The 27,575-nt window shown below is 40.3% G+C and overlaps 3 protein-coding genes across 8 annotated transcripts; 1 reads left to right on the forward strand and 2 right to left on the reverse strand.

The window, feature by feature from the left end:
• Nucleotides 1-590: 590 nt before the first annotated feature.
• On the reverse strand, nucleotides 591-7,966 carry GLT8D1 (glycosyltransferase 8 domain containing 1). 2 transcript variants are annotated; one of them, XM_065845213.2, is made up of 10 exons: nucleotides 7,830-7,966; nucleotides 6,005-6,064; nucleotides 5,797-5,895; nucleotides 4,982-5,198; nucleotides 4,205-4,322; nucleotides 3,580-3,664; nucleotides 3,249-3,361; nucleotides 2,504-2,670; nucleotides 2,208-2,320; nucleotides 591-1,537 (listed from the first exon to the last, which is right to left on the reverse strand). In XM_065845213.2, the coding sequence occupies exons 2-10, from the start codon at nucleotides 6,018-6,020 to the stop codon at nucleotides 1,347-1,349; spliced, it is 1,119 nt and encodes a 372-aa protein (XP_065701285.1). In that variant the 5' UTR covers nucleotides 6,021-6,064; nucleotides 7,830-7,966; the 3' UTR covers nucleotides 591-1,346. The 2 variants fall into 2 exon arrangements, with proteins under 2 accessions (XP_065701285.1, XP_065701287.1); XM_065845215.2 differs by lacking the exon at nucleotides 7,830-7,966 and adding an exon at nucleotides 7,560-7,705.
• SPCS1 (signal peptidase complex subunit 1) lies at nucleotides 7,917-10,342 on the forward strand. The gene is made up of 4 exons (XM_065845217.2): nucleotides 7,917-8,312; nucleotides 8,931-8,990; nucleotides 9,284-9,370; nucleotides 10,154-10,342. Exons 1-4 carry the CDS (start codon nucleotides 7,917-7,919, stop codon nucleotides 10,274-10,276), a joined length of 666 nt encoding a protein of 221 aa, XP_065701289.1. The 3' UTR covers nucleotides 10,277-10,342.
• A 623-nt stretch (nucleotides 10,343-10,965) lies between these two features.
• On the reverse strand, nucleotides 10,966-27,165 carry NEK4 (NIMA related kinase 4). Of its 5 annotated transcripts, XM_065845211.2 has the most exons (16): nucleotides 26,961-27,165; nucleotides 23,877-24,143; nucleotides 22,779-22,976; nucleotides 21,831-21,938; nucleotides 21,082-21,236; nucleotides 20,299-20,440; nucleotides 19,078-19,500; nucleotides 18,590-18,643; nucleotides 18,219-18,362; nucleotides 17,227-17,367; nucleotides 16,778-16,844; nucleotides 16,271-16,377; nucleotides 15,261-15,349; nucleotides 14,380-14,585; nucleotides 12,624-12,754; nucleotides 10,966-11,944 (listed from the first exon to the last, which is right to left on the reverse strand). In XM_065845211.2, exons 1-16 carry the CDS (start codon nucleotides 27,051-27,053, stop codon nucleotides 11,852-11,854), a joined length of 2,418 nt encoding a protein of 805 aa, XP_065701283.1. In that variant the 5' UTR covers nucleotides 27,054-27,165; the 3' UTR covers nucleotides 10,966-11,851. The 5 variants fall into 5 exon arrangements, with proteins under 5 accessions (XP_065701283.1, XP_071669195.1, XP_071669197.1 ...); XM_071813096.1 differs by lacking the exons at nucleotides 10,966-11,944; nucleotides 12,624-12,754; nucleotides 26,961-27,165 and adding an exon at nucleotides 26,868-26,889 and having other exon boundaries at nucleotides 12,765-14,585; XM_071813095.1 differs by lacking the exons at nucleotides 10,966-11,944; nucleotides 12,624-12,754; nucleotides 26,961-27,165 and adding an exon at nucleotides 26,786-26,853 and having other exon boundaries at nucleotides 12,765-14,585.
• Nucleotides 27,166-27,575: the final 410 nt, after the last annotated feature.

The following is a 27,575-nucleotide window of genomic DNA, read 5'->3' on the forward strand; positions in this document are numbered from 1 at the left end:
GGTAGTGACTGTAACGAGTGAAGTAGTTGGAAATCCTGTTAAATTATAAAGCAGTACTAAAACCATAACTCATATACATGAATGAGCCCTTTAGCTCTCTGCTGCCCTGCATCTCAGACAACACAACACTGAGCCCATCACTGCATTAACACAAAGCCCTTTATCTAAACATACTGAGGACTGTTCACAAGCAGTATTATTGAACAAAAATGACAACTTGAGTTCAAACCTGTATTAAATGGGATAGCTGGCACAACAGCTGCTGGGATATACATCTCATAGTAACCACGACTCAACACTATAACTGTAAAAAAAAAAAAAAAATCAATGTATGAAAGAGGCAATAGGCAGACAGTTGCAAAAGGGCACAGGAATCTTACTTGATGACTTTAAACAGCCAGACCAGGAAAAGCACACTGGGAAAAACCACTGGGAAAAACTTCTGTAGCAGAACCATGCTCACCTGAAAGAACTATGAGGAACTTAACAATGACAAAATTAATCTGTGATTCATACAGCCTGATCCCCAAAATAAACGTTTTGCACAATTTTAGAATGAGATTGCTTTCACAAAGATGAGATCAATTGACTCTAGTTTCAATCACTTACTGTATTTTAAGTACAAAGGAAACATACTTCATATATCAGATCAAGAATCAGATTGCCATTTACCCGAGGTTTGAGTCAACATGTTAAATTTGATTTTATTTTTGAACAAAGTTTTATCCACCTATTTACCAAAAATGTTTTAGTGTTCACTGGCAGTTAAAACCACTTTGCATAGTGAAGTAATACTTGAAAGATGAATCTTTAAATAAAAAAAACCAGGATTCTATTTTGCAGAATTCTGCATGAAAGACACAAAAATAGTTGGGAGGAGATTTCATGCAAGAAAGGGTTGTTGATTATTTCAGAGGATAAGAAAACAAAACAAGAGAACAAAACCAAAGCAGCCCTTAATTACAGTACATTGCTGTGCAAGATTTGCATGGTGTAAGCACCAGCTGAAGTTGTATCTTAGAAACTTTCTATAGCTGACAAAATTATTCTCTAAACTTGTAGTAAAGAGCAGAAGAACACATAACAGACAGAAATGAACTAAGGAAAATGCCAGTTTGTGGTGATCCTCCTTTGCTTTCTATAGTGCTGCTGGCGTAGCATCTTCCATCACACAAGCAAAGTGAGTCTCCTTTGGAACTGTGCCTTTCAGAACTGCACCTGAATAAGTGCATTACCTTGTGCTCCAGAAGGCAAGGGCTGCTCTGTAAAACAAGTTGGCTTAAAAAAATGTTCTGCTTGGCTCCTGAAGTTTCCTGAGAAAATGCCATCAGTTATTAAAATTGACTCTACTTTGCTTCATAGGCTTCTGAATGTCTGCGGATCAGGCTGAACTTCCCTGTAGGGTCAGGAACATACCACTTCTCCCAGACTTCAGCGTATGAAGCTGTTCTTCCCCATGGTTTGAAGTGTCCGTTCCAATGGAGCAGCTTGGCAGCTTTCACAAACTGAGGAGAGTACCTCTTTCCAGCACTAGACCCTTTTATTGAAAAAGAAGCATTAGTGCCCGAAATAATTGCAGCAGAAACCCCAACATGCAATATTTTAATTTCAAAACAAAGGTTTTTAACAAAGGAAATCTTGTCATTTATGGAAAAGGAAGTGATTTGGGAGGCAGAAATCAGGGCAAAGTGCAAAACATACTAAGGTGCAAGTGAATGCCACTGTGGTCTGTCACAGTATTTATTTTTATGTACTGCCTTAACTCCCAAGTTCTTTAAACCCTTCCTTAATACCCAGATGTATTCAGCAGCCTATGTGTTGTTCATTGGAAACAAAACCTAATAAAGCTCTCCCAGCACTGCGGTTTCACCAATAGCAGAACGGGTATGAATGTCTGTTCCTCTCAACAGCTGTAGAAGAAACACCTGGGATCACTTCAGATACAACATATACGTGGAAAAAGGGAAGGAACATGAGAAGTCATTTGAGAGTAAGCCAGTTCAAGAAGTAGCCCCCTAGCAGATTAAAAAACAACTTGAAAGATCAGGCCCACAAGCACTGAGGTGGTATTGCAAAGCAACGTTTCTTAAAGAACAAGGTATAAAATAGGGGAATAAAAGATCCATTTGCTGCATCATCAAATAGGTGTCCAGCTACAGATCTGGAAAAGCACTGGGGAAGCAGTGTCACAAATGTTCCATACGTACCAAGATGCCGGACATTCCACATGGGATCAATACTGGAATGTTGCTTGTAAAATACAATTAGCAGTGGAGGTGTTGTGATGCTGCCAGCCAGTGTCCTACTGTAAAGTTCCTCTCTGAAAGAGAAGATGAAAAGAAGTTGGGAAGGATGCTTGTGTGGCCCTAGAGCTGTTGATTTTCACTTGCAGCTGCATGATAGGAATCCACAGACACATACATAGTCCTTCATTTAACAGTTAGATGCCATCACCATAACCCACTCCCTGACCCACTGTCACCACCAGCTTGGGCGTACTTACGCTACATTAAGTGCCATCCACTTCTCTAATTGCTTAGTGATGTTCTGTAACTTCCATTCTGTCAAATTGGCAACAAAAACTCCTGGATTGAAAGAGCAGGTGCTGGCTTTCATGGCAAGCTTTCGGATGGTTTCTTTTTTGTAATCTAGAAACCCAATGTAATTATACTGTGCAGGGAAGAAAAAAAAAAAAAAAAAAGAGAGTAGAAATTAGCTTAAAATATGGTTGAATTGCTATTTAAAGAAAAATTCCGCACAATTTCCAACAGACAAGCATAACCTGAAGTTGTTAAAGCAAATACCCCTTCCCTTAACATGAAACAAAGAAAGCCTAAGAGGTCTAATATTTAAAAAAATATTATTACATAAACTACATACTTAAGGAATTCTGCATGGTCTTAACAATACCATATTATTAATACAGTACCACTCCCAGAAAAAGTCTTTCTTAAACACTCATAAATGAAAAATTCTCCTTCAGATATTCTAAGATCTCCTGCTGTTCCACACTGGGAATTGCTCTCACTGTAAAGCACAGTAAAAATTCAAAGTGCTTTTACTGTGCCTAAAACTGCAGGCGTCATTTGTAATACATATGTCAGACTAAATTGATTTGGGCAGGGACAGTCACACCCTTCTGCTCACTGCACATGGCAGTCAGCCTGCAAGTACATTAAAACTGAGTGCCCTTTTCCAAAGCCTGGGATGTACAGTATTGAAACCACTGAATCAGAATTAAAACTAACCTGATTGCCCGCCCCACGGACAGCAACTTTGTTAGTGGTTGAGTCACAATCATCTGAAAATGCAGCTGCATGTCCAGGTTTCAATGGAGTGTTGTAAAGCTCAAGAATATCATCTGAAAAAATAGAAGTGAGCACAGAAAAATTAAAAGCAATCCTGGTAAAGCGCTGAGTGACTTTTTGTTCAGTCCATTGCCACAGCAGGTAAAACCACACAGTTTAATCCAACTCACACACATTTACAAAGTTTCTACCTCCTTCCTTGAAGTAGGAGTGTTTGGTCACTGACCTCAGCATAAGGCCAGTGGCAAAAGCCTAAGAAAAGGTCCCCTACCTTGCACTATTATATCATCATCCACGTAGATGACCTTCTCTGCATGAGGTACCAAATAGGGCAAGTAGAATCTTGCAAAGGTTAACTGGAAAAACAAGAAAGCAAGAGAAATGAAGAATTAAATGCAAAATTGTCCAAATAAATGTGAAATTGATTGTTACTCCTGGCACTTATCAAAGGGACTAACGTCCAAGACAACTTCTATCAAGGAAACAGAATGGGCAGCAAGATCCTAGGAGTTATTTAAAATAAACACGTTCCGTCAACTTCTGGTTTCCTATGAATTTGTGCACTGATAAACCAACTTTAAAACTGGTCTATATTAGAATTTCTTATTTCTCCGTGTATACCTGCAGTATCTTGGAGGTGCTGGCATGCTTGACATGCAAGCTGCTGTGTGTCACTGTAGCTAGCAGCAAAAAATGATACTAGGCATGCATATGTAGATATTCAAATCCATCTCTCACTATCTGGAAATTTATTCTTACTGAAATTTAGAAATTTGATTATCAAATATTCTTCTATAGTAACGGATTTGATTTTGAACTCTAGTTGTGTTCAAAAGCCAATCTAAACATATTGCTAAGAACTAATAATTGCGAAAAGTAATCAACATCATCCTCACTGGTTTTAGGGTGTCTGCCTTTTGAGGATCCACTTGTACTTTTCCTTCTAAGACACGAGGGTCAAAATCCAAAATTCGGTATCTCAGATTTTTCAGAGCAGTGTTACTTAGCCACAGCCTGCAAACAGGAGAAAGGCACAGATTTTGTCAAGTGAGACAAAATCAAACAAAAAGTGGAGATGCGAGTGACAGTGACACAGATCTTGATCTGGCCATTTACTTCCCTATCCAACAAACGTACATACAGAATGTAATCTATGGCTGATGTCAGTGGTGTCCTGTACAACTGCAGGGGCATGTCCACCATCAGGGTACTGGACAGCCGTGATACGTGAAAGTATGAGGTTGTTTCTTATTTTATTAGAAATACATGGTCCTGTTACCACAGATCCTTCACAAAAAATATCGACATGAACAGATGTGGGTAAAACTATCAAAGAACAATCAAAAAATGGAGAAGCTTCATTCCCAGCATCTGAATTGCTTAGATGAAATGTAGGAAGTAATTTCTACAACCCCTCCACCAACAAACTCCAACACCACCAGTTGCATATAACCCCACAGGAAAAGACAGCTCTTCTCCATCCCTGAAATATTTCCAGAGGGAACAACTGCAGGACACCCCACAGCAGCCTTGTCAAAAAGCTGCAATAAGCAGCAGCATGTAGGATTGCAAACAATTTAGAGGAACGCCGTTCCAGGGAAAGTCAGTTCTCCCTCTTCTCAGAGATACGGAAGTTTTACAACATTGGGGGAAGGTAATGAAAAGATCATTACCTCAAGTGATCCACAGTATCATTCAAAGTAACAATATAGAAAACCACGTTGGATTTGGTGTGACTGTAAATACTGTTCATGGCTGCAATTGCACCCCCGAGCCTCTCATCTGATGCTGCAATGACCACAGAAATCTCCTTATCATTCCTCTCATCTTCTAGCCTCTGGGGAACTGCAGGGATGAAATCTATAGGCTGAAGTCCTACTGGGTTTGAATCTGTGAAGTATAAATGGTATCACATAATAAACAGACATTATTACCATGCCAAAATTCCCAACACCTGCCATTATTTCTACTATGGAAGCACTTGGATGTCTCACTCGGGGTGCGGATTACAGTGTGCCAGTATCAAACACTTAAAATATGGCACTTGCTCTTCAGAATCTGAGATGTTAACAAGAAAACATTTGACAAATAAACTACATACTATGCATCACAACAAGGTACTAAAATGAGGCTTAAACTACAGTAGGCCATACTTACCTTTGGTCCCCTCTGCCATGTCTATAATCTCACTGACTTCCCCCTTTCACTTACCCCAACCATCTTTTAGTCTTTTCCACATCACCCTTCCCTCTTTTTCTTCTACTTTATTTTCCTCTTAGGTAGGAATCAATGAAGAAAACAGAAACTGTAAATTAAAGTCACTGTTGTGATTTATTTTCCCACTGAAGACCAAGGCATCAAGTACAGCCCATGTTTAGTCCATCACAGATCACACTACATTATCTAAGCTGAAACCACAAGAAGGTTTCTGTCTGGACAGAGCACATGCTTTCCCACCAATAAAAAACAAAAAAACTCACCAACATACCTGACAATTCCTGTTTTAAGAAGTCACTGAGGCCCAGGAAGTTATGATGAAGAACTAACAAAAATATGACAACTGCCACTATAAGGATGGAAATGTTCACTGAAAATTTAAAAGAAAAAGTTTATCAATATAACCAGAGAAAGACTGGGAAACTCAGAAAAGTGCAAAAGAGATTTTTAAAAAATTAGACACATATATATGCGCATACCTTTCCTTAATGACATTTTTATCTTGTTATTTTATTTATTAGCATAAGTTTCCTGCAAACCTGCAAGAGAAAAAATATGGCTGTCACTTTATACTTCCAGCGCATGTCTACACAAGGTACAACACACTATCACCAGGAGTATCCCAATGGTTTCTGAATGCAGTCAATGTTTCCCTCTCTTAAAAAACAAAAACAAAAGTATGTCACATTTCAATATCAGAGTGTTGTATCTCAGTAAGTACATAGCTACAATTACGTATCTAAAGAAGTACTCGGAGATGAAAAGGGAGACATAGGATCTTGCCACTTAACTCCACTTGGATAAAACGAGCAAACAAACATAACACTCAACTCTTTCTGCCAGTCAAAAGTCATCTGGAAATAATTTGGAAGATTATGTATGTTTGTGTTTTTTGTTTTTTTTACTGTTGAACCAATTTATTTAACTATGTGAACTGGAAGTATTCCAGTAATGAGGCAAATGATTATACATTTCTTTCCAGTCTTAAGTAACAGCAAGATTTTGGCAGAACACAGCGTTTATCAGATTTTAACAACTAGCATTATACGCTTTCAAAACCATGGAATTGTCTACATAAAATATAACAGAATATCAACTAAAGTATCAGTGTCATCACAAAAAAAAAAATCACAAAACTGTAAAAGAAGGCATTATCATAATGCTGTAGAAGGAGAGAAAAACACACGCTCAAAGCAATGATGCAATTTGGGTATGCAATTCAAACATACATATTCCTTATTTAAAGGTACCCATGATTGTGAAACCAGAACCAGTGCAAAGTAGCTCTCAGGTGACACACAGAAAGCACTTGCAGCACACCACCACCCATGGCTCAAGAACCACTTCTATATTCAAACACTTGCAAAACCGACAAATTAAACCACCACAAACTGCGTTATGACCATTACGTTTGTCAGACTTAACCAGCTTCTCTCCGCTGTTGCGTTTCCCGCACGGAGAAGACACATTTATCAAGCGCAGGCAATAAACGCTGTGTGCCATGTCCACACCAGCGCTGAGACCCGGCAGGGTCTTCAAAATGTGCGAGAGTCCCCGGGCCCTGCGGCAGCGAGGGTGAGGGTGCACAGAGACAGACAGACACAGAGACACGGACACACGCAGAGATACAGACACACAGGGAGACCCAGACACACACAGGGAGACCCAGACACAGCCCCTGCCCTCAGGGACACCGCAGCAGCCCGCGCTAAAAGCATTTACACACCGACTTTTACAGAAATGGTGGTCAGCGCGAACACAAAGCCGCGCTAGAACACTCCAACACCTGCTCATCACTGCCCTGCCGCAGTTTCGGTCACGCCGGGCACGCGGCTCACAAGCCCTGCGCTGGGCACACACCGTTCCCCCCCGCCTCACCGCATCGCCCGGCGGCACAAACCCGCCTCCTCGGCGGGACTCCCGCGCGGCTCCCCCTCCGCAGCCCGCGGGAGGCACAGCCCAGGCGGAAGACTCGCTCCGAGGCCGGGAGGGCCGAGCTCAACTCTACCGAGACCCCCCTCACATTCCTCTCACCGTCCGCCCGCTCCGTCGCCAACTGCCACCTCGGCAATGCGCCGCGGCCGCCGCCACTCAACAGCAGCCTGACGGACCGCAGGTGCCCGCCGCGATGCCTGATGGCCGCGAGGCGCGAAGGCCGGGCCACGCCCTCTCTGCTGCACTAGCGGGGCTGCGGCTGCTGCCGGCACCTCACGAGGAGAGCTCAAGCCTTGGTCGGGAAGGGCAGCACGCAGGCTGCCAACTCAGTGCCGATCCCGGAGAGGCGACACCGCTGGCGCCTCGCACCTGCCAGATGAAGGCCCTTCAGTCTGGGGTCCTGAGGCTCGAGGCCGCCGTTGCCGGGGAGACAGCGTCCCGCGCCGGCCGTTGCCGATGGCGGCGCAAGGCAACGACAGTGCCGAGGCGGTGGAGGCCGAGGCCGAGGCGGTGGAGGCCGAGGCGGTAGAGGCCGAGGCCCGGAGCAGCGGGGAGCCGCTGACTGTAGCAGTAAACCAGCACCACTGGCCGTGGGGCGATGGGGCGGAGCAAGACTGGCGTGTTTCCGGCCAGCTCAGCAGGCTCCTGCCGCTGTTGCTGGAGGCGCAGGCACTCCTCGGGCAGCCGCTGTACCTGCCCCGCGGGGCCTTCGCTACCGCCGCGCCGAGCGACGCCAACAGCCGGCAGTCGCCGCCGGGCTCCGACGGGGAAGACACAGACAGCTCCGAGGACTCTGAGGAGCCGCGCTCCGCCGCCATGCTGAACATCTTCCGCTCCATCCCCACGCAGATGGTAGGGCGGCCCTGGGAGGCCCGGTCGCTGCGGGCGGCGGCGCTGCCCAGCGGCGCGGTGCCGGCAGCTCGTGTGGGGAACCTCTGCGGGCGCGGCTCCGTGTAATTGCCGTGGCTTGCTCTGAAAATTCGAGCTTTAAGGCGCTGCACAATGCAGGTCACACACAGCAGTGCAGGGAAACCCCCCTGTACTTCTGTGTCTGTTCCGTGTGCAACCAGAAAACAGTGTTCCCAGCGAGAGCCACGATTTCTAAAGTCACGCAAGCACAGGTTTTGCATATACTCTCTTTTGTGGTGTCATGGCTTTTACATAGCAATACGAAGCTAACTACGATGGCATTTTGAACTTACATCACTTATCCTGGACAGTGCTTGCTTTCATTTTTAGATTATGTGGTCGAGACTGTAGGGAAGGCGTTACGTGATTTTAATTCAGTTAATTCTTCATTCTTTTACACTTGAAATCCAGACACTGTAATAAAAATAATTCCTGTCTGTTTTGAAAGTTGAACAAAAAAGGTGAGAACCTGTGTTCAGGCTGACTCTAGGCTCTAACCTGAAAGAGTTTAAGTGGTCAGTTTGTGTTTTGGGTAACTGACAAAAAAATATCTTTCCACAGGATTACAAGGGCCAAAAATTAGCAGAACAGATTTTTCAAGGAATCATTCTTGTCTCTGCGGTACGTATACTAGAACTATAGGTGATAACATAAAGACTTCATTATTCTGATCTTACACACAAGGTTTTTTTCTGATTGTTTGGCTTAACTGGGTCCCTAAAAGCTTTAGACAAAATCAGATTGGCTGTCATGGATCAAGACTTTTCTTCTTTAAATCTTTTACTTTCATTATTGGCCTACTATTTCGGAAACAAAGTTAGAAGGATGTATGAACTGTATTTTTCTACTTCTCCCCCTGCCTTGCAACTTAATCATGGCAGGAAATGGTTTTGGTTTTGTTTTTTTTTCCCCAGATAATTGGCTTCATCTATGGATACATCACCGAACAATTTGGGTGGACTGTCTACATAGTTATGGCTGGGTTTCTTTTATCATGTTTGGTAAGAATTTTTTTCCCCAAACCAGAAAATACATGCACTATTTAACCTGAAATAATTGTTAAATTGGTATTTAAGTCAGATAGTTAATACATACTTATACTTTTATCTTTAGAAGTGCTTTACAAGCCAGTAAGTGCCTTTTCTCAAATGCTAGTAAGATCTTAGAGAACACTGCAATTTAATACTGCTATATAACATTTAATTGAAATGAAAAACTAATTTGGTGTCACTTTCAAGTCAAACTGACAGCACCGATAACAGAAAGGACTGTAAGGCTTTCTCTGGAGTAGTAGCTTGTCACAAAAATTTTTCAGCTGGCTGGTGCCAACCAAGGAGAGAGGGTAGAACACCAAGTAGAGAGTTACAAGAGTAATTCCTTACTAACACACACAAGGTGTCCTGTTCCAGTTGGGGCTCACAGAATGCGATTTTATGTGTGGTTTTTATCAGTTACTTATCTGTGATGCCAGATAATGGGAGGGTTTCACAGAGGTGTTGGAGGGTGCTGGCATAACCTCTGTAGTCCAGGGGTATCTTTTTCTCTTCAGCATTTGTGCTTTCATCCTCCTGCTTGCAAGGAGCTGAGGTCCTTTAGCTAAGCATGACTATGAGGTACACAATGTAACCTATACATATATGGATATGTATCTTGATACTATGAAACTATGAACTTTAAAACTAACTGGTACAATAGTTAGGGAGTAAGATTTTCCTAACAAGCTGTACAGAACACTTATCCAGTGTCTTGATTTACATGTTCTGACTTTATTCCTTTTCTCTAAGCTAACCCTCCCTCCGTGGCCTATGTACCGCCGCAATCCTCTCCAGTGGCTACCTGTCCAAGAGTCGGGAGCAGAAGAAAAGAAATCAGCAGACAGAAAGCCAAAGAGACATGCTAAAAGCTAAAAACAATGTGGTTCTTCCTGCTGTTACTTCATTGAATTTTGTTAAATGCATTTCCACTGGGAGATACTTTTTGTTTTAGTGTGTGTTTTTTTTTTTATTATTATGTTGTATACTACCATGATTACACCGAGATCTGCAGAGAGCACAAAGGCTCTCTCAGTTTTGGCTGGAGTTTCAGTGAAGTCACTGAGAAGGCAGGGGTGGGCGGATTAACGTAAGAAGGCTACTGGAGGTCACATCTCACTCAAGTATATTAGTAAAAAGGAACACAGCAAATTAAATGAAGTCTAGTTAAGCTGTTGCCATAGCTTAAGAGATAATACACAGCTAGACTTCTACTAAAAGGTTTTTCACTGTGTGTAAAACAAGCTATCAGTAGTGTCAGATTGTGACAAGCACTGTGAAACATGTATGCCATCATTCTGAAAAATGCTAAGAATTGAAAAGTGTTCTAGGATAGGAGATTGCAGAGTGGCATTTTTTTGTTTAAAACAAATTTGTGTAGGTAGAGAAAGTAACATCTTGGCTCAGCATAAAAAAATAGCTCTTGAAACCTGAGCATCTAGCATGCAAGAGGCAGCAGGATCCACAGGTATTGCATGTTTTTACTACTCACTGTCACGTTGGTCTCCCTCAGAGGTGCAGGAGGTTACAATATTTAAGTTGGAGGCAGGGAAAGAGACAGGCTGTGCATTTAAAATTTTATTTTACAAAATCAATTCCCTTTTCAATTCCTTATCCTTTAAAAAGAACACATGCTGTTTCTGTAGTGATAGCACATGACAGTGCTTTGGTGTGTGGAGCAACACAATCTCAATGCAAAGGAAGGAAAAAAGCTGAGATGCCTATTTCCCTAAATGACCGTGGTCTTGAGCACTTTTGTCCTAAAAGGAATTAGTATTTTTAAGGCAAAGGGATTTCTCCAGCTGGGACCATGGTAACCACAGCTGTGTTCCTTTCAAACATTTCCAGACTTATTTTGCCCAGTTACCAAATACTTTCCACCACCTTGGTGACTGCCTTAGCAATAAGACACAAAAGCAAAGGCTCTGCATCAATGCAGCACAACCACCTCCTTTAGTACTTGGCAATTTACAGAACCCGGAGGGCTCTTGGTGCTTCAAAGACTAGTAATTGTTTCTTCCTGCTAAATTTTCATAACCATTTGATGTAATAGTTTATAACGTATCACACCGTAGCCTTGGCATAGATTTTGTTACCATATTTAGTATATGACCATACTTGAAACATTTTGCTATGACAAATTCAAATCAAGTAATTTTGTTTTGACAGTCTTTTGTATACAAAACTTGGTGTCCATCCCTCTGCATCTATAAAAAGCAACCTTTAGAAAGTTTCAGTAAGAGAATAAAAACTAAAAAAGTTTCTCTTCTGAGAAAGTGATACCCCAGTTCACATTTTAACATGAAAAAATATTACTACAAACTGTAACTTTTTGCAAGTTTACCTCCTTATTCCAGCAAAGGAGGTCAATGGATAAACATGCTTTGTAAACTGGTCCATTCTATCAAACGAGCTATAAACCAGTCCTTTTCTCTAAGGAAAATGTTCTGGTCAGAACTTCACATTTTCTTCAAGAAATTTCAAATGACGTACCTTCGCACTGTAACTTCTATACTTCTCTCCCATGTGCTCCCGCAACTGCAGCTATTTAGAACACAAAAAAACCCACAAAATTTGACACTGAAAAAAGTGGGAACCACCAAAATATTAACAAAAAAATACCAAAGCACTCAACTGAAAGCAGCATGTGTAGAATGACAGCAGAGATGGAAGAGCCTTTGTTTTTTGAAGGCAAGAGAGTTCTAAATCTCACCCAACAATTTAAAATATATATCAATCTTCAGGGGTTATATGTGCAGTATTTTATTTATTTGTAACCAAATTCTGAATCAATTGAGCTGGAGGTATTGCTCACTCATCTCTATTAGGAATAGACATTAAACTGTTTCTCACTTGGGATATAAGGAGCAATAGGCAAAGTAATGTGAAGGCAAATAATTACAGTTCAAAAGAAATTATTATTGGAGAAATACCACAGAGTAAAATTATTTGCGTCCCTTGCATCTTCCACAAACTTGGGGTGCAATTCTGAAGCTACTACGCTTTCTGAAGAATTTGTGATTAAACATAAGCTACATTCAGAATCAAACTTTTTAAAGGAAATTACAATATACTTAGGCCCTTGCCTAACACTTTTTGGAATCAAGGTTTGCACTACTATTTGATATGTAAAGGCAGGGAAGAGGTGAAAGGGAATAAAGATCCTGCTCATTTATCTAGATTTATAATGAATTTTTAAAATTTTATTATGAAAGATATTCACCTCTCTCTTCACTTCATCATCTTCTTCCATGATGCTGTACGCCTTCTCAAGAAGTTTCACTCCCAGTCCTTGCACCACATCAGATCGCAGGATTTCAACCATTCTCCTAATCTTGGCAGGAACCAACATATCTATATTAAAAAAAAACCAAACCAAAACACAAAACAAAACACCAACAGCAAATCAATGCAGTAATAATTACTCTCAGCATAGTCAATTCTCATCCTCTATGCAGAAGCAGAATATGGGACAACATTGTATTACCACAGTATTGTCACAGAATTCCAGCTGACCATTTGCATGCAGTAACTGCTGAGCTGAACTGGCTGGCTAGAATGATCAACAAACAGTGAATGAGAAGCGCTCAGACACTAACTCTAAAGACACCAGACAGTAAAAAGACAAAGCAGACAAAGTTTGCACAATTAGGTCCCTGTAACTTTGTTTCAGGTGGTTCCTGTATACTATATTACTTTTCGTTCAAATAATATTTGCGTTATTCTCTAACATGACATCACCACCCAAATGTTGTAAGAATAATTCAATCACTTGTACTTACAGCAAATGTAAAAAAAGTTTAGTCACTGTAAAACATTAATGGCATCATTTCTGCCATCTGCCCATTTGTCTCAACAGCCTTTGAATCTTTTGCACCTCAGCTGTCGCTGTCAACAGGAGACAGTGTCATTTTTTAAGAGGAGGCTCCATTAGGAACTGAACTGAGAAGTCTAACTTGCTCTTTTAATCACTGCAATCACCAACATTCCTTTTGTAGGATGGACCACCTTCTGAAAATAAAATATCTGACCTAATTAAAATAAATGTCAACTTAGAAATGCAGTAGCCCTGTAATCCCAAATGGTAGTAAGTAAATAACTGGAGGATCTCACTATATAATACTTAAGAGTAAGAAAAATGGACAGAAAAATACCACTGAAGTTTGTACCTCCAACATTCTGTGATACCTGTTTAGAGACAAACTCTGGAAAAGTATTTTACTTTAGCTATGCAGAATCAACTTAGAGTGAAATCCAGTGTTCTCCCACTGCTTTGCCTACCACTGACTGGTTAGAAGTGCAATCTTTATCACTTAAAACAATAAGCACAAGAAGGTCTGAGACTTCAGAAACCTACCCTCAGCTTTTGCATTTGTTGCAAAGTAAGAACAGTCATAGCAAATACAATTTTTTTTGTTTGCTTTTGGAAGACATATACATACTTAAGGTCTAAACCAGACCTTAAATATGAAAAGTGATTCAATTCTTGCACTTGTATCTGTAGGAAAAATAAGTTTGCTCAAATTCTGCAGTGAGGATGAACTTCTATATTCATACAAACCTCTGCTGTGTTCAGTGCACTTTGTGTACAATTTCAGCTTTATCCATCATTCACAAAGCTTCACAGCTATCGAATTTTTTTAATGTCTTAGAAATCTTATTTCAAAATACTCAACTGCAACCTTTCATTTTGGAAGTTTTTACATATAAGTCGCATGCGGAAAAAAAGTCTTATTGCAGACCAGCTTTTTCTCTTCATTAATAATTATGCAGATTGATCACACATTCCTTTCATTGGCAAGTAAACCACAACTGGAGCAGCTTCACACAAAAATTATTTAGGAAGATGTTTACTTCTATAAGCATTGTTGGGACTTGAGACAAAGTAAGAGTGGATTGTCTGCTGTTGCCCACTAGCAGTTTTTCTTTGGTTATTAGCAGCTGACAACCTTTCATTTAGAGCAATAACACAAACAGACCTGAAGGAATCTCTTCAAATTTTAATTCCTCTGATTCATCAGGTGATTTTCCGTGCAAAATCAAAGTGTCTCGATATTTTCTATGAAGTTTAAACTCTGGGGCTGGATTGGAGGTTACACAGTATTCAGAGTTCTCCTTTGAGTCCATTTTCAGTGTCCTTGTCATCAGCTGCACCAAGTCATTCATTTCGTTCATGTTGCTTTTACTAGTAGAGGAGAAATAAGATGTGATTCAGTCGCCATTCGTGATACAACTTCCACCTTGCATTCAAAGGACTTTCAGTAAATTTAGTGACATCCTGCTAAGTATTCCATGTTAAATTATGTCTTGTGGTGGTTTTATCTCTAGAACATCAGCAGTATTTCACCTAACAAAGGCTCAGAGCCCATTCACCTCACAACAATTCACAGCCCTACTGGCTACTGTTACCTGTGTGGCTGCACCTGTTGTCATGCAATAAATATTTTTTTAAAAATTGTTTACACTGACAAAATCAGAAATAAATTCAGCCTCGTTCACAGTGGGAAGGAAGCACATTGGCACCTCTGAAGTCATGTTTTTAATGCATCCTGACAATGTATATGCTTTGATGTTGGAAGGCTGGTTTCCTGAGAAGCTACAGTTGACAAAAACCAGAGGTGCACAACCACATGTCCCAAAAAGTTCAGCAAGGAAAGTTTATAGTTACAGAAAGACAAAAATTAAATAGAGTTTGCTTTCTTTATGCATCACATATTTCTTGAAACACTCACTATGTAGAGATAAAGTGTGAAAGCAATTCCTGCTATATTTTTTCCACTCGAAGTCAAGGTCCAATATAGCGAAAATTCTTGCACAGTATTAAACAAAGCTCTTGCACAGTATTACACAAAATGCTTACTTCTCCTTGGAATCTCCATCAGACTTATCTGTAGAGCTTGTGGAAGAGCTTAACTCATCATCAGACAGGCAATGGGCTTCTCTCTTTCTCTAAATTAAAAGGCAATAAATGATAAAAATTCTAATAGTCAAAAGTAAATTATCAATCTGGTATTAATTATTTTTCTTACATGGAAAAAACCCTTTCAACAAGCATATTTATACAGACTCAGCTTGATAATATTTAAAAGGTGTAACCTTTGGTTTTAGAAACAAGCTAATAGACTGGACATAATCAACATACTTTATGAAATGCTTATTTGACTAGCATTACATCTCAGTCATGCAGTTTTAAACCATTTTAACCACTATAGATGCTTCAACAAAGTGGCTCTTAAAAACAATTAAATCACGCCTGTCTGTCAGTTCTTAGCCAACTATATTATAGTTATTAGCCTGTCTATTGGTCTTTAATACACATTTAAAAATAATATTGAAATAATTCTTTATCAGTTCAGTAACTTCCCAGCATTCCCTAAAATACACAAAGATTTTAACCACTTGTGTCTAGTGCATAGGATAATATGCAAAAACATCGCTAGCATATGCACATACTACTAGTGTGTACCAACCTTATGTAATCTCACTTTGTGAATGCAGATGAAGTTTTTGCATTTAGGTATCAGTTATAAACATACGCATATAGATAAAACATGCAAAGTACCTTCCAAAATAAAATGATAACACTAATTTAGAGAGCCCATAACAATCAGTAAGAGATCCCTAGTCTTCATCTCTGACAAGGAGAGTGAAAATGCACAGTGAGCCTGGAATGTTGAATTGATCTAGTCCAACAAAAATACAGATTAGAGATCCGTACTCTACCCCAGATTTATAAAGCAGTATTTACAAAAAACCATGCACTCTTATTGACTGTTTCTTCCACACACAGTTGGGGTTTTTTTAAATATCACCTTCTTCCCAAATTGTGTCTACATTTAAATATTTCAAAAGCAGGTGACCCCAGTTTACCTGAGAAATAGTGGGATCTGATGAGGTCTGAGCAACTTTGACGTGATTTTCCATATGTGATTTTGCTTCAACTACTGCACTATTTGATGATCGTCTTGCTGGAATCACTGGAAGGATGACATTTTTACAATATTTACAACTTAGCTGCATGTATCTTGAATTAGCTTCATGCTCATGCAAGAAAAAGTCCATCACCTGGCAGAAGACAGGCAGGCAGGTATTCTGCTAAGAGAAAACACTGAAGCTTCTATCTGAAAGGTGTATATTCTGCACTTCATGTGCATTTCAAAGACAAGTTGTCACCACTAAACACAACTGAGCATAACTGAATAAGGGGTAGAAAAATACAGACATGTTAACAGAAATTTTTACTTAACACAGAACTAGAACTTTAGTGCATCTTTCTGAAGATGTTAGTGAAGAACAGACAGCAAGTTATAATTTCTTCATAAAGAAGTTATCAGTCTACTTATACATAGAATGTTAACATGCAAATATGAATATTACCAGAGGGAAACACCTCTTCCTGAGACTGTTTCAGCCTCCTTCGTTCTCTTGCTGACAAGGGCCGCTCCTTCAAAAAAAGTTAATCTGATATTAATTAGCAACTGTCACAGTGGTTTTTGTTATCTAATCACCTATAAAGCAAAAAAAAACCTTTTTCAGCTGACCTGGAAGAAAGAGCTACTACAGTAGATCTGATCAGCTAACAAATGCTAATTATTTACTATGAAACAGTCTTGGTCAGTGAGACTAATGTACACTGTAGAAAAGGAGCTTCTGACCTCTCTGACCTCCCTGGTTCAGCAAGGCAGCTTCTCATCCCACACTGACCAGGTGCTTGACAAGACTTCCATTAGGTAGGAAGCTACTATACGTTTCTTTACTCGCTGTGCATATACTCAGAGAACAAATAGCTCAGACAAAAATAAGCTGAGACAACATTCAGCACTAACCTTTGAAATGGCAGCTTGGCTGGTTTTGGTGCTATTTACAGATTCAGAGACTTCAGCACCACACTGCTCTGCACACTTCTGTGTCATCTCTGTGTTCCCATCAGAAGGAAAAGGTAAAGGCCGAGGAGCAGCTGCTCTGAACTTAAAAGAGAAAGGAGCAAGATTTTGTACATTTTAATACAAAAGTTAAAATACTCTGCGATCCAGAAGACTTTCTTCAATGGTAAGGCTAGATACCAGAGGTTTTGGATCCTACCGTTACCTCTTCACATCTCCCAAATTCATCCTTTCCTCTCCACCGCTCTGCTTGCATCCACTTCCCTTCTCTCCACCCCTACATCTTGCCCTCCAGACTATTTTTCAGCCAATGCCTTAGCCACAACTGTCCACACCCTCAAACAGCAAAAAACAAAAGAAAACCAGGATATCATACTGAAAACCAATCACCCTCTTCTCTGTCCTTGTATAGCTGGTGCCCTTCCCCAAAGAAATCTCTGCTCAGTGTGGAAGCATTGACAGGAGCCCTATTCTATGTCCATGCCAAGATTTTCTTCCTCGAGTTTGCACCCATAAGCTCAGAGCAGCCATTACACATCTCTTCTAAAGTACTAGTAATCTACTACCCACTACAAGTAGCCTTATCCACAACAGTCAGGAAAAGTACTGGTATGTATTTTGCAGTCACAAACAGTGAGAAGTCCTGATGCGAACTGCCAGGAAAGACCGTGGCACAGCAAAGGCGAAGCCCACAGTTCTCTGTTCCTTCATGCCCACCTGGCTCACCCACCTCCCACCTATGAGGGTTATTGAGATTTCCATGGATTTGCACAGGCTGCTTCTAAAGGACATCCTGAGCATTCTGCATTTTGTTACCAATGTAGTTATACAGATACACATGAGACAAAAACAGCATTAAACCCACAATTTTTTAAAAAATAGGTCCCATTTTCAAACAGTAAAAAAGAGGATAATTATTTTTTGAGTATCTGCACCTTCTCTGAACAGACTTCAGCCAGCTCTCTTCTCTTCTGCCGTCGCTGCCGCGAGAGAGAGGGTTCACTGATGGAACTATGAGGCTGCAAGTGGGAGGCAATTTTTTCCTGAGCATCTCCTGCAGCTTCATGACAGACATCATCCTGACAAGTAAAAGTATATTTTTTTAAATGCAGACATGCCATTTCCAGATTTACACATACACACTTAAAAAAACAATTAACACACACCACTTTACTATTTGGACTGCATCCACCTTAACATATCACAGTTCCATCTACAATAAAACCCTTACTTGATAGACAGTTAGAAAAAATACCTGCCCTACCAGCATTTTAAAGATACTAAACCTTCAAAGGAGGACACTTACTTGAATTACAACAGGAACAAATGGTGCTAGCAGCTTCTCAGTAGAATCCAAGCTCTACAATATATAATGATTTCTCCTTAGAAAGTGTGTACAAAAATTTCATTGTAGACCAAAAAGTAATGAAAATACTATCACCACCTATTAATTCCCCATCCAACTCAGGACCAAGTCGAGATTAGCCAGGCCTACTTGGAACACAGAACAGAGAGGTTACAAAACTATTCTTACCATCTCTCAGCTGGAAAAGAAAATTGTTGTTCCCTGTAAAAAACAGAATTTCCATCATGTAGATGCAAGCCTAAAACTACTTCACCATGTTGCCTTTGCAAGTCTGAACACAAGGCTCCTAACTACTTAAGCAACTCACTAATTGTATCAGTAGCATCCTACTTTGACAGAAAAACATGCAGCAGTTCTCTAAATGTTAAGAGCTGGCCACTAGTTAAACCTATTTCAAAGTCTATTTCATGTAAACATAAATGTATTACCAGGTCAGTTTGCTTTTGGTCTTTTGAGACAGGCTGCAGGAGTTTCAAAGTGTCACCATCTTCTTCTATAGCATCAACAGAAGACTCCTCAGACTCAACATTTTCAGCTTTAACAGCTCGCTTTGCTCTTTGCTGTAGTCCATCTTCCTTAATTGGTGGGCTACTGGATGTTATTTTAGAATTGCCTCGAACATTTAAATACTTTGCTTTATTCTCTGGAATACGCTCACTGCCATACTTCTCACTTCCACACTTCATATTTTCAGATGGTAAGATATCAATATTCACTTCACTAACTGTAGCTAAGGAGTCTCCCAGGTTGTTCAAATCATTATTGCTTGGTTTTCTTTCCAACTCAACACCTGCTTTCTCTGAAGGACAAAATTTGGTGGCTTTATATTTGATGATGCAATCTTCTTCATTCTAGAATTAAAAGGAAAACAAAAAAAATGAATTACTTTTTGGTATTATGTACATACAAAAGAATACTCTAAGCACCGAAGGAAATCCATCAACATACCAGAACACAAAAACTGCAATGAAATTATGATCAATTACAGATTAAGAGCCTCAAAAAAACAGCAACCCACATCTGAAAAGAGACGCAGGCTGCACTTGCAAATGACCTATTTCAGGTATTGGTTTATACACATGCAGTACACCTACTTTTCAGCAGGACCATGAAAATAAAGTTGTATTGCCAAATACCAAGTTTTTAAGATGCACTTATACCACATACATTCAGTATTTCAGCACTGAAAGCTTAAACCTAGATCAGCAGACTCATTACAGAAAATGAAAACCATGTACAAGATTAAGCATTAAAAGGTTTGTTCTGACCACTGGAAAGAATTCCAACAATAAACAATTTTTGATTGCAACTACAATTACTTTTTTCCAATCAAAACAATATATTTTAAAATTATTACCACTTGTTATCAAATATTTGAATACATATTTGACCTGCAATACTCTGAGTGACCTACAAAAGAAAAACTGCATGTTGTTCAGTTAACATCTTATAGTTAGGATATTGCAATTAGTTTTACTGATCCACAGTTCTTTATTTACTTCCACTTTGCCTAAACACAATTCCTTAATACAAATTTTACACATTCCTAAAAATCAGATTTATGTTATCACGAATGCTCAAGGCACTTCTTACACAATGGAGATCTTCTGTAGAAAAAGTGTTTAAAAATATATATGTATATATCTCACAATTTTGTATTTCCTGGCTTGCTCAGAGCAGTGGTTTTGGCGTTGAACATTCCCACTATGAGATTCGTCCTTTATCGAGACCACAGGGCAAGGATCTTTAGATTTAGAATTCACTGTTTTCTTATGACTCCTGGCTGCTTTCCTGCAAAGAAAGTAAGTTATTCATTCAATCACCAAGACGTTAAGATGTTTCCTTAGATTATACTAATTAAAAAAGAAAATCCACTCCACTAAACAGCTTACAGAGTGTGCACAACATAATCATTTTAATCTCCATCAGAGGAACTTGAAAACACCATTCAGACTCTGCCAGAAACCTAAGCTTGCTCTGCACAGCACCAAGATCAGTCCTGTCTGGAGACACAAACATAATTGACTAAGCCTGACAAAGAAAAATTATTTTATCAGTGGATATCAAAAGGAACTTGATGTCACAACTCTTCGCCGATAAATGGCCTCAAAGAACCATGTGAAAAGATGTATATTATATTTCCTATCACTTCCTTGAAAATATTTGTGCTACTTTTTTTTTTTTAACTCTGAATAAACTGTGCAATCCTAACCATTGCACAGCCTTATTCTGCATTTACAAGAAAAACTATTTCCCATTCTATTCCCTCCATTTCTCAATGAATCTGAAGAAACTCATGTGCCCACATGCTTTGGAACTGCACATAGCAGACCAAATTTTCTCCTGCTACAAAAAATAGGAAAAGTTATAAAGCACAGACCACAAGTAACAGGAATATTTTGCACAGAATCACTGAAATGAAAATATCTTACGCCTTTGTGGCTTCCAAAAACAAAGAAATTTGGTGCTTGATGTAAGGCTGTCGCAGTATGCTTTTCACACTGGGTCTTTCCTCAGGCTTTTTACTGAGCATAGTTCGTATTATTTCTACCAACTGTGGGCTGTAATCCTTTGGCATGGGTGGCAACTGTAAAACGAAAGGGAAGTCTGATATTATTTAATATATTTGTCAATAGGGGCTACATACTTTGCATTAAAAACAGTTGCAATGTTCATATGCTGAAAGTTACCCAAGTGCTTAACCTCAAAGAGAATACAGAAATTGTATTTTGTCTAAGAACTCTTCATCAATTTTTAATATCTGCAGTTAAAGTTCTGTGAATAGGCTTAAAAATTTATATAGAATAAATCCATGTTAACTTTACTATATGCCAAAGCAAGACGGACACTTAAGTAAGCTAGCGTTACCTAAGAGGAAAATGGCCTCACAGGAATAGTGATTTAGTTCTTTGCACAATATTTAAACCAGAAGTAAATTAACCAGCATACAAGTTACACAAAAGGGTAACAAGAAACTGTAAAATACCTACAAATGAGTAATTCCCTGGGTCTGATATTACATCATACACCACCATGAAATACTGGTCTTACAACATACATGATGATGCACATAACATGCAAAATATTTCTAACTCCATGCAATATTTGATTGGAAAAGATAATCTCAATTTCTAGACAGAAAGTCTAAGCACAGAGAAAAAAAAAATGTCAAAGCTTTTACCTTTCCTTCAATAATGCGATAAACCAAAGAGTTCATGTCTTTAGCATTAAAGGCATGTTTCAGTGTAGCCATTTCATAAACGCAGCAACCTAATGCCCAAACATCAGACTGAAAAAAAGGGGAAAATAAAAGTTTTGGGAACTTTGTATTCATTGTAGAAGTTTTATCTCCAGACTTATTCACCTGCTTTCAAAGAGGCCTTTAATGACAGTAAACTAATTAAGACCAAACTCCATTGCAAACTTTTGGCTTCAGTCTCACTCTTATTTGTGATTTTGATCAACTGAATTCTTTTCTTCCAAATACCACCGCATTTTTCTGAAAAGAAGTGTAGAAAGTTGCTGTTTGTAGGGGTTTTTGTTTGTACAATATCGATTCTAACTGGCAAATGAAAATCTTTTGATTTTTCATTGAAGATCAGTTTCCCCTGAGGTGTTGCTCGTATTTGTGGTGCATGTGGTTTGCAGCAAGAGCTGAACAGGTACACAAGAGCATGTTTGCTTTACTTTGTTATATTTTAAATTCACAGCAACACTGCTTATTTCTCTCTTTTTTTATTTTTTTATGCTGCTGTCATGTCTAATACAGACTTTTGAGCAGAAAGCTTCCTGTCTGTCATATCATCAATTTAGAAAATGCAGCTATCTAACAGAGACTGATATTTCTGTTTACACTGGCGTGCTGCGATAGGTATGGGCAGCCTGCCGAACACCTTGGCTGTGAGAACTTCCCACACACTATGAATTCCCACCTACTGCAGCAAATACAGTTCCAGAAACAAAGCCCCCTGCAAATCTCTCCCCTAATTTTTGTTCAGTCTTTGGGGACATTAAAAAAAGTCAGAAGCAATATGAAATTAAAGACAACAGATAAGATTATAAAGTTCTCAGACAAACAAAATAAGTTGCCCAACAAAGCAGAAACGACATTTGCATTCCTATACTCTACCTTGTAGTTGTAGGGTTTGTGGGAAAAGAGTTCTGGGCTCATGTAGTACGGCGTCCCTATGAGGGTGCTGGCCATGTCGTACTGGTTTTCCAACACTCTGGCTATTCCCAGGTCACCCACTTTGATTATATTTGTTCGTGTCAGAAAAACATTTTGAGTTTTAAGATCTCTGTGCAGGATATGCTTTTCATGCAAATACTGTAGGAAAACAAACACACACACACAGAGTTAAGTAACTTCTAATTGGTTCTTCTACATGGAAAAGTAAAATCATATTACACAAGTCAAAGAGGGAAAATACGAGTGCAGAAAAGATACAAACATTGCTGTCAAAGTCAGGAGCGCCCCTGCTAAAGACAATAGTAGTGAATTAACATTAAGGGTGACTAATATAGACACGAATTCAGAACCTGGCATTGCTTTAGTGAAATCATCCTGTGTGGCTCTAACAAGCCAGTACAAAAGAGGAAATAAAAATATAAAGTTAAGACTTAGACTTCAATTTACTTTCTGCTGCCTCCACTTCTTGACAGTCATTTCTTAGTCCTCAGTATAAAATTTCAGTTGAAAACCCCATGTGCTTTGTGTAAATAGGGATAGGAAATCAGTCTCACAATAAACAAGAACAGGCAGTACTGTAGACTTGTGTATGACTGGTCACAACAGGTAGCTTGCAAATACAATTTTCTGTACAATTTCTTAGCGTCAACATGCATATCTGAATGGTTTTCAAGTTTGATAACCTCCAAATACTGAAGTTCAACAGACTGAGATAAGATTTAACAGAAGTGATGAATTAGTAGCCTAAACTTTCAAACCAGAGAAGCATTCCAGACTAGAACTACAAACACCCTGGAGGTTACCACTGTCTACTCTGATAGAAGTGTAAACATAAAATATAAGAGCAATTTCTTACCTAAAATAGTAAGTTAATTTGACTGCAACGACCTGTGAATTTTTAATGTGCTAATAAACATAGTACTTAGACACTACCCCAGCCAATCTGGAATTCAAAATCTGTCCACCAACTGTGGAATTTTTAAATGCAGAAAGAGAGAAACTTATATCGGAAGGTGACTAAGTTACACTTTATTTTACCTGCAGTGCCATGGCAATCTGGACAAACCACTCCACCACCTGATTCTCAGGCAAAAGTTTGCCCTTCTGCTCTTTAAGTTTGTGGTACAGATCTCCTCCCTCGCAGAAGCCCATGACAATGTAGAGGAGCCCATCCTCTCCCTGCCAGGACTCTCTGTAGGTCACTATGTTCGGGTGTTTCAGCTGGGATAACAACTGCGCCTCTTGTTCTGCTGCTTTCCTCTCTCGGCTGGAAGCGTTTTTGAGGTTTAACTTTTTGATGACATACTGTAAAAGAAATTGCAAGATATGAGACACAAAGTAACTACGCACAAGCCCTGGGAAATTCCCCAAATCTAAGCAAAACACAGAATTTGAAATCTCCATGCATTATTCTGTACAGAGATAGCAATTTGTCTAGCAGTTATACATCACTTTTATCATCATGCTATAAAATTTGAACAGGTGTGGCTATTCTATTCATCTACCTGGTAAAACTCTGCACAGGAATTTTGTGGTGTTTTGTGGGTTTTTGGCTAATATTCACACTTATCTTTCCCTCTTGCCCCCCATTTTAAATGTGTGTCTATGATTTCTTAAGCCTGAAATACCTGTTCGTGCATCACACTCTCAAAATGGGCCATTTCAACTTACTTTCAATATACTTTAAAAATATAATAGCATTAAAGAAAGTATGCGGTCATATGCAAAAAATTTAAACGGATGTCTACGATAAAAGCCATCTGGCTCGACAGTCTTGCTCTTCTCTGCTAGAAGAGCCGAGCTCAACTCTTTACATTTTATTTTAAGTAAAAGTGGACTTTCCCTTTTGATTCTTCAAAAATGAAACATACGTTCTTTGTAAAAAAAAAAAAGAGAAACTCAAGAAATAACATCTCGCAGCTTTGGTGAACATAGATCATATATTTGAAACCCAAAAAAAGTTATTAAAATATCAGCTCCAAGGTTCAGATTACAAATTCTTCATTTTCATATTCACAAGAAACATCTAATAGAGCTGAATTTCTGACCGCGCAAAACACGCTGCTGACCTTTTCAGGTCTGTTCATTCTCTTCTTAAAGAACTGGCACCTGGCAGAAGAACCTCCACGCAGAACTGACCTGGGACTAACTACTTTGTACAAAAAAGCCTACAAAACAGTGAAGCACAGGAGAATAGGAAAAAAGCTTCCATCAGGAGAAGAAATGGAGTGAGCAGAGATGCAGTCGGAGGGTTGGTACATTCAGAGCCACATTGAAAAAATACTTTCTCAAAAACCTGAAAGCAGATCTAATTTGCTTTTTTGAAAACTTGCCTTAAAAGCACCAGATAACCATATTAACAATCTGTTGCGATTATGAGTTTCTGCATATGCAGGCTTAAACGTATTGAAGAATCACCTATTACAGGGCAATAGAGACTCTTGGCCATACTGAGAGAATGAAAAGGTCTTATGCTCAATCCTAAATCTCTTTTATTCTGTATTAAGATGGGCTTAGAATTTTTTAAAATTACAGACGAAAGCTATTATTTACTTTCCTAACATACACTATATCAAATGAAATCTGCTGGATGTTAGACAAGCTCCTCAGTTCTTACAACCTGTGACAATGTACAGCTCCCAAGGGGAACATAACAAAAGGAATTGTGTACAGCATCATCTAAGCTTAAAATGAAATAAAAATGCTATAACTACTGTGTTCGATGTGACAAAGCTTTTAGCTTTATATCAGCATCTGTCTTTAGATGATATACTACCAAAATGCGAAAAGCATGCATATAGCCTAACTTCAAACCTGGCACTGGTCATATTTGGTTTAATGAGCACGTTATCTTGGCAAGATTCCCATGAAGTCTATTGTAATGCTCTTCTGCATTATTTGATACCAAATTTTGTACAAATTGGGGTTTTTTTTGCTTTAAACACTTGGAGCCACTTGACCTTCACAAAAACAAACAAATAACAAAAAAAAAAACACAACAAGAGCAACAAAAAAACCACTAAGCTGTTCACAGCAAATACGCTTAAATAAAATATAATTTCTTTCACAGAACATGTAGCACTATGCCAAAGCACAAAAAAAAAATCCTGATCTTCCTGCTACAGAACAAAGTTCATAAAAGTTGGCAAAAGATAAGACACAGTAAAAGGCATCAAATATTTCAGACAAAATAACAGTGATAAGGAAGCAAGGCTATCGCAAATGTTCGCGATCTGCAGCACGACAAAGAGGTGAAATCCAAGGGCCTGTATGGGGTTGAAAGTCACTCAATGCACTGTTTGCTTTTAGGACGATGAGGATGGCAACACTCAGGGGACACTGGACTATGCACTAGGGTGAGCGGCCTGGAGGGAACAAGTGCTGACATCACAGCCCCCAAACCCGCGGGTCTGAGGGATTCAGCCCTGGGTTCCAGTCGCTCCCCTGCCTACATTTCCTACCAAACACATCTGCTTTGGCCAGGCAAGACAGATTATATCAAACTTCTGACAAAAAGGCAAAGAACCCAAACACCTGCACTTCAACTCTGACATAACCAAAACTTTGCCAGGTCCTGCCCCAGTCGATCCAGCAAACACAAGGCCCATCTCCCTCCCGCAGAGCTGATGCCAACACAAGCCAATGCCAGAAGCTGCTTTTTCCATCCTTGCTGTCATTTTTATCTCCATCACACGTACATGTCTTAAAGAGACCACGGGCCAGGAGCGACCTTCTCTGCTTCACGCTGAAAAGAGTGGCTGTGTTTTCCTGTCGCCCGAAGGGCTGCCAAAACTGGGCTTTCCTCTCCGAAGCAAGGCATCACACATTTGACAAAACAATAAGGAGTTCTATTTAAACTTTTTAAAAGTGAAGATTTGGCAGGGTGCTGTTTGGATATTTTTTGAGATTAAAAGGGGTAAAAAAAAAAAAAATCGTCTTCTCCACACCTTTAATAAAAGCCTTCAGAGACAAGGGAGACAACAGGAACACCTGGACAGGCAAGCACAGCTCGTGTGGCTGCGGCCGCACCTCAGCACCAGCTCCTGGTCCCAGCCGCACACCGACACCGGCCACGCACCCCGCACCAGGCCCGGCCGTGCCCCCGCACCAGGCCCTCGGTACCTGCTTGCTGTCCTGCTGGTGCCGCACCAGGCTCACCTCCCCGTAGCTGCCCTTCCCCACGGCTCGGAGGAAGCGGTAGGCAGCCAGGGGCATCCTCCCGCGGCCCGTGCCCGCTCAGTGCCTGGCAGCCGCCAGGACCCACCCGCCCGGCAGAGCGGCCGCCGCTGCCATAGAGATGCCGACGGCTCCCCACTGCCATAGAGAGGACGCCGTGGCGGCGCGCAGAGCGGACGGCCGCACGTCTCTATGGTGCGAGCGCCCCGCAGCGCTGCGGCGGCCATTTTGGAGGTGGGTGCGGCGGCCATGTTAAGAGTGGGCAGGGAGGTGCGAGGCGGGCGGTGAGCCGCAGCTTTTCCCTCCAGAGAAACAACGCCGTTCTCTCCAAACCGGTGTGTAACGAGAGTCCGTGGCGTGCTGCTCCATGAGACCCGTGTGCTGAGCCCCGGGGAAGGCTGGGGACACAGTGACGGGCCTGTGGGCAGCTGTGCCACAGCACCCCCAGCACCGCTGCCCTGCAGAGCCGCCCTGCCTCCGGTGGGGCAGAGAACTGTTTGAAGGCTCCACGCTGCCTTAAAAGACGCTCCTGCACCTGTGCTGTGGGCCTCACATGGCTGT

The sequence above is a fragment of the Patagioenas fasciata genome, chromosome 10 (assembly GCF_037038585.1).
Source record: "Patagioenas fasciata isolate bPatFas1 chromosome 10, bPatFas1.hap1, whole genome shotgun sequence".
Taxonomy (NCBI): Eukaryota; Metazoa; Chordata; class Aves; order Columbiformes; family Columbidae; genus Patagioenas; species Patagioenas fasciata.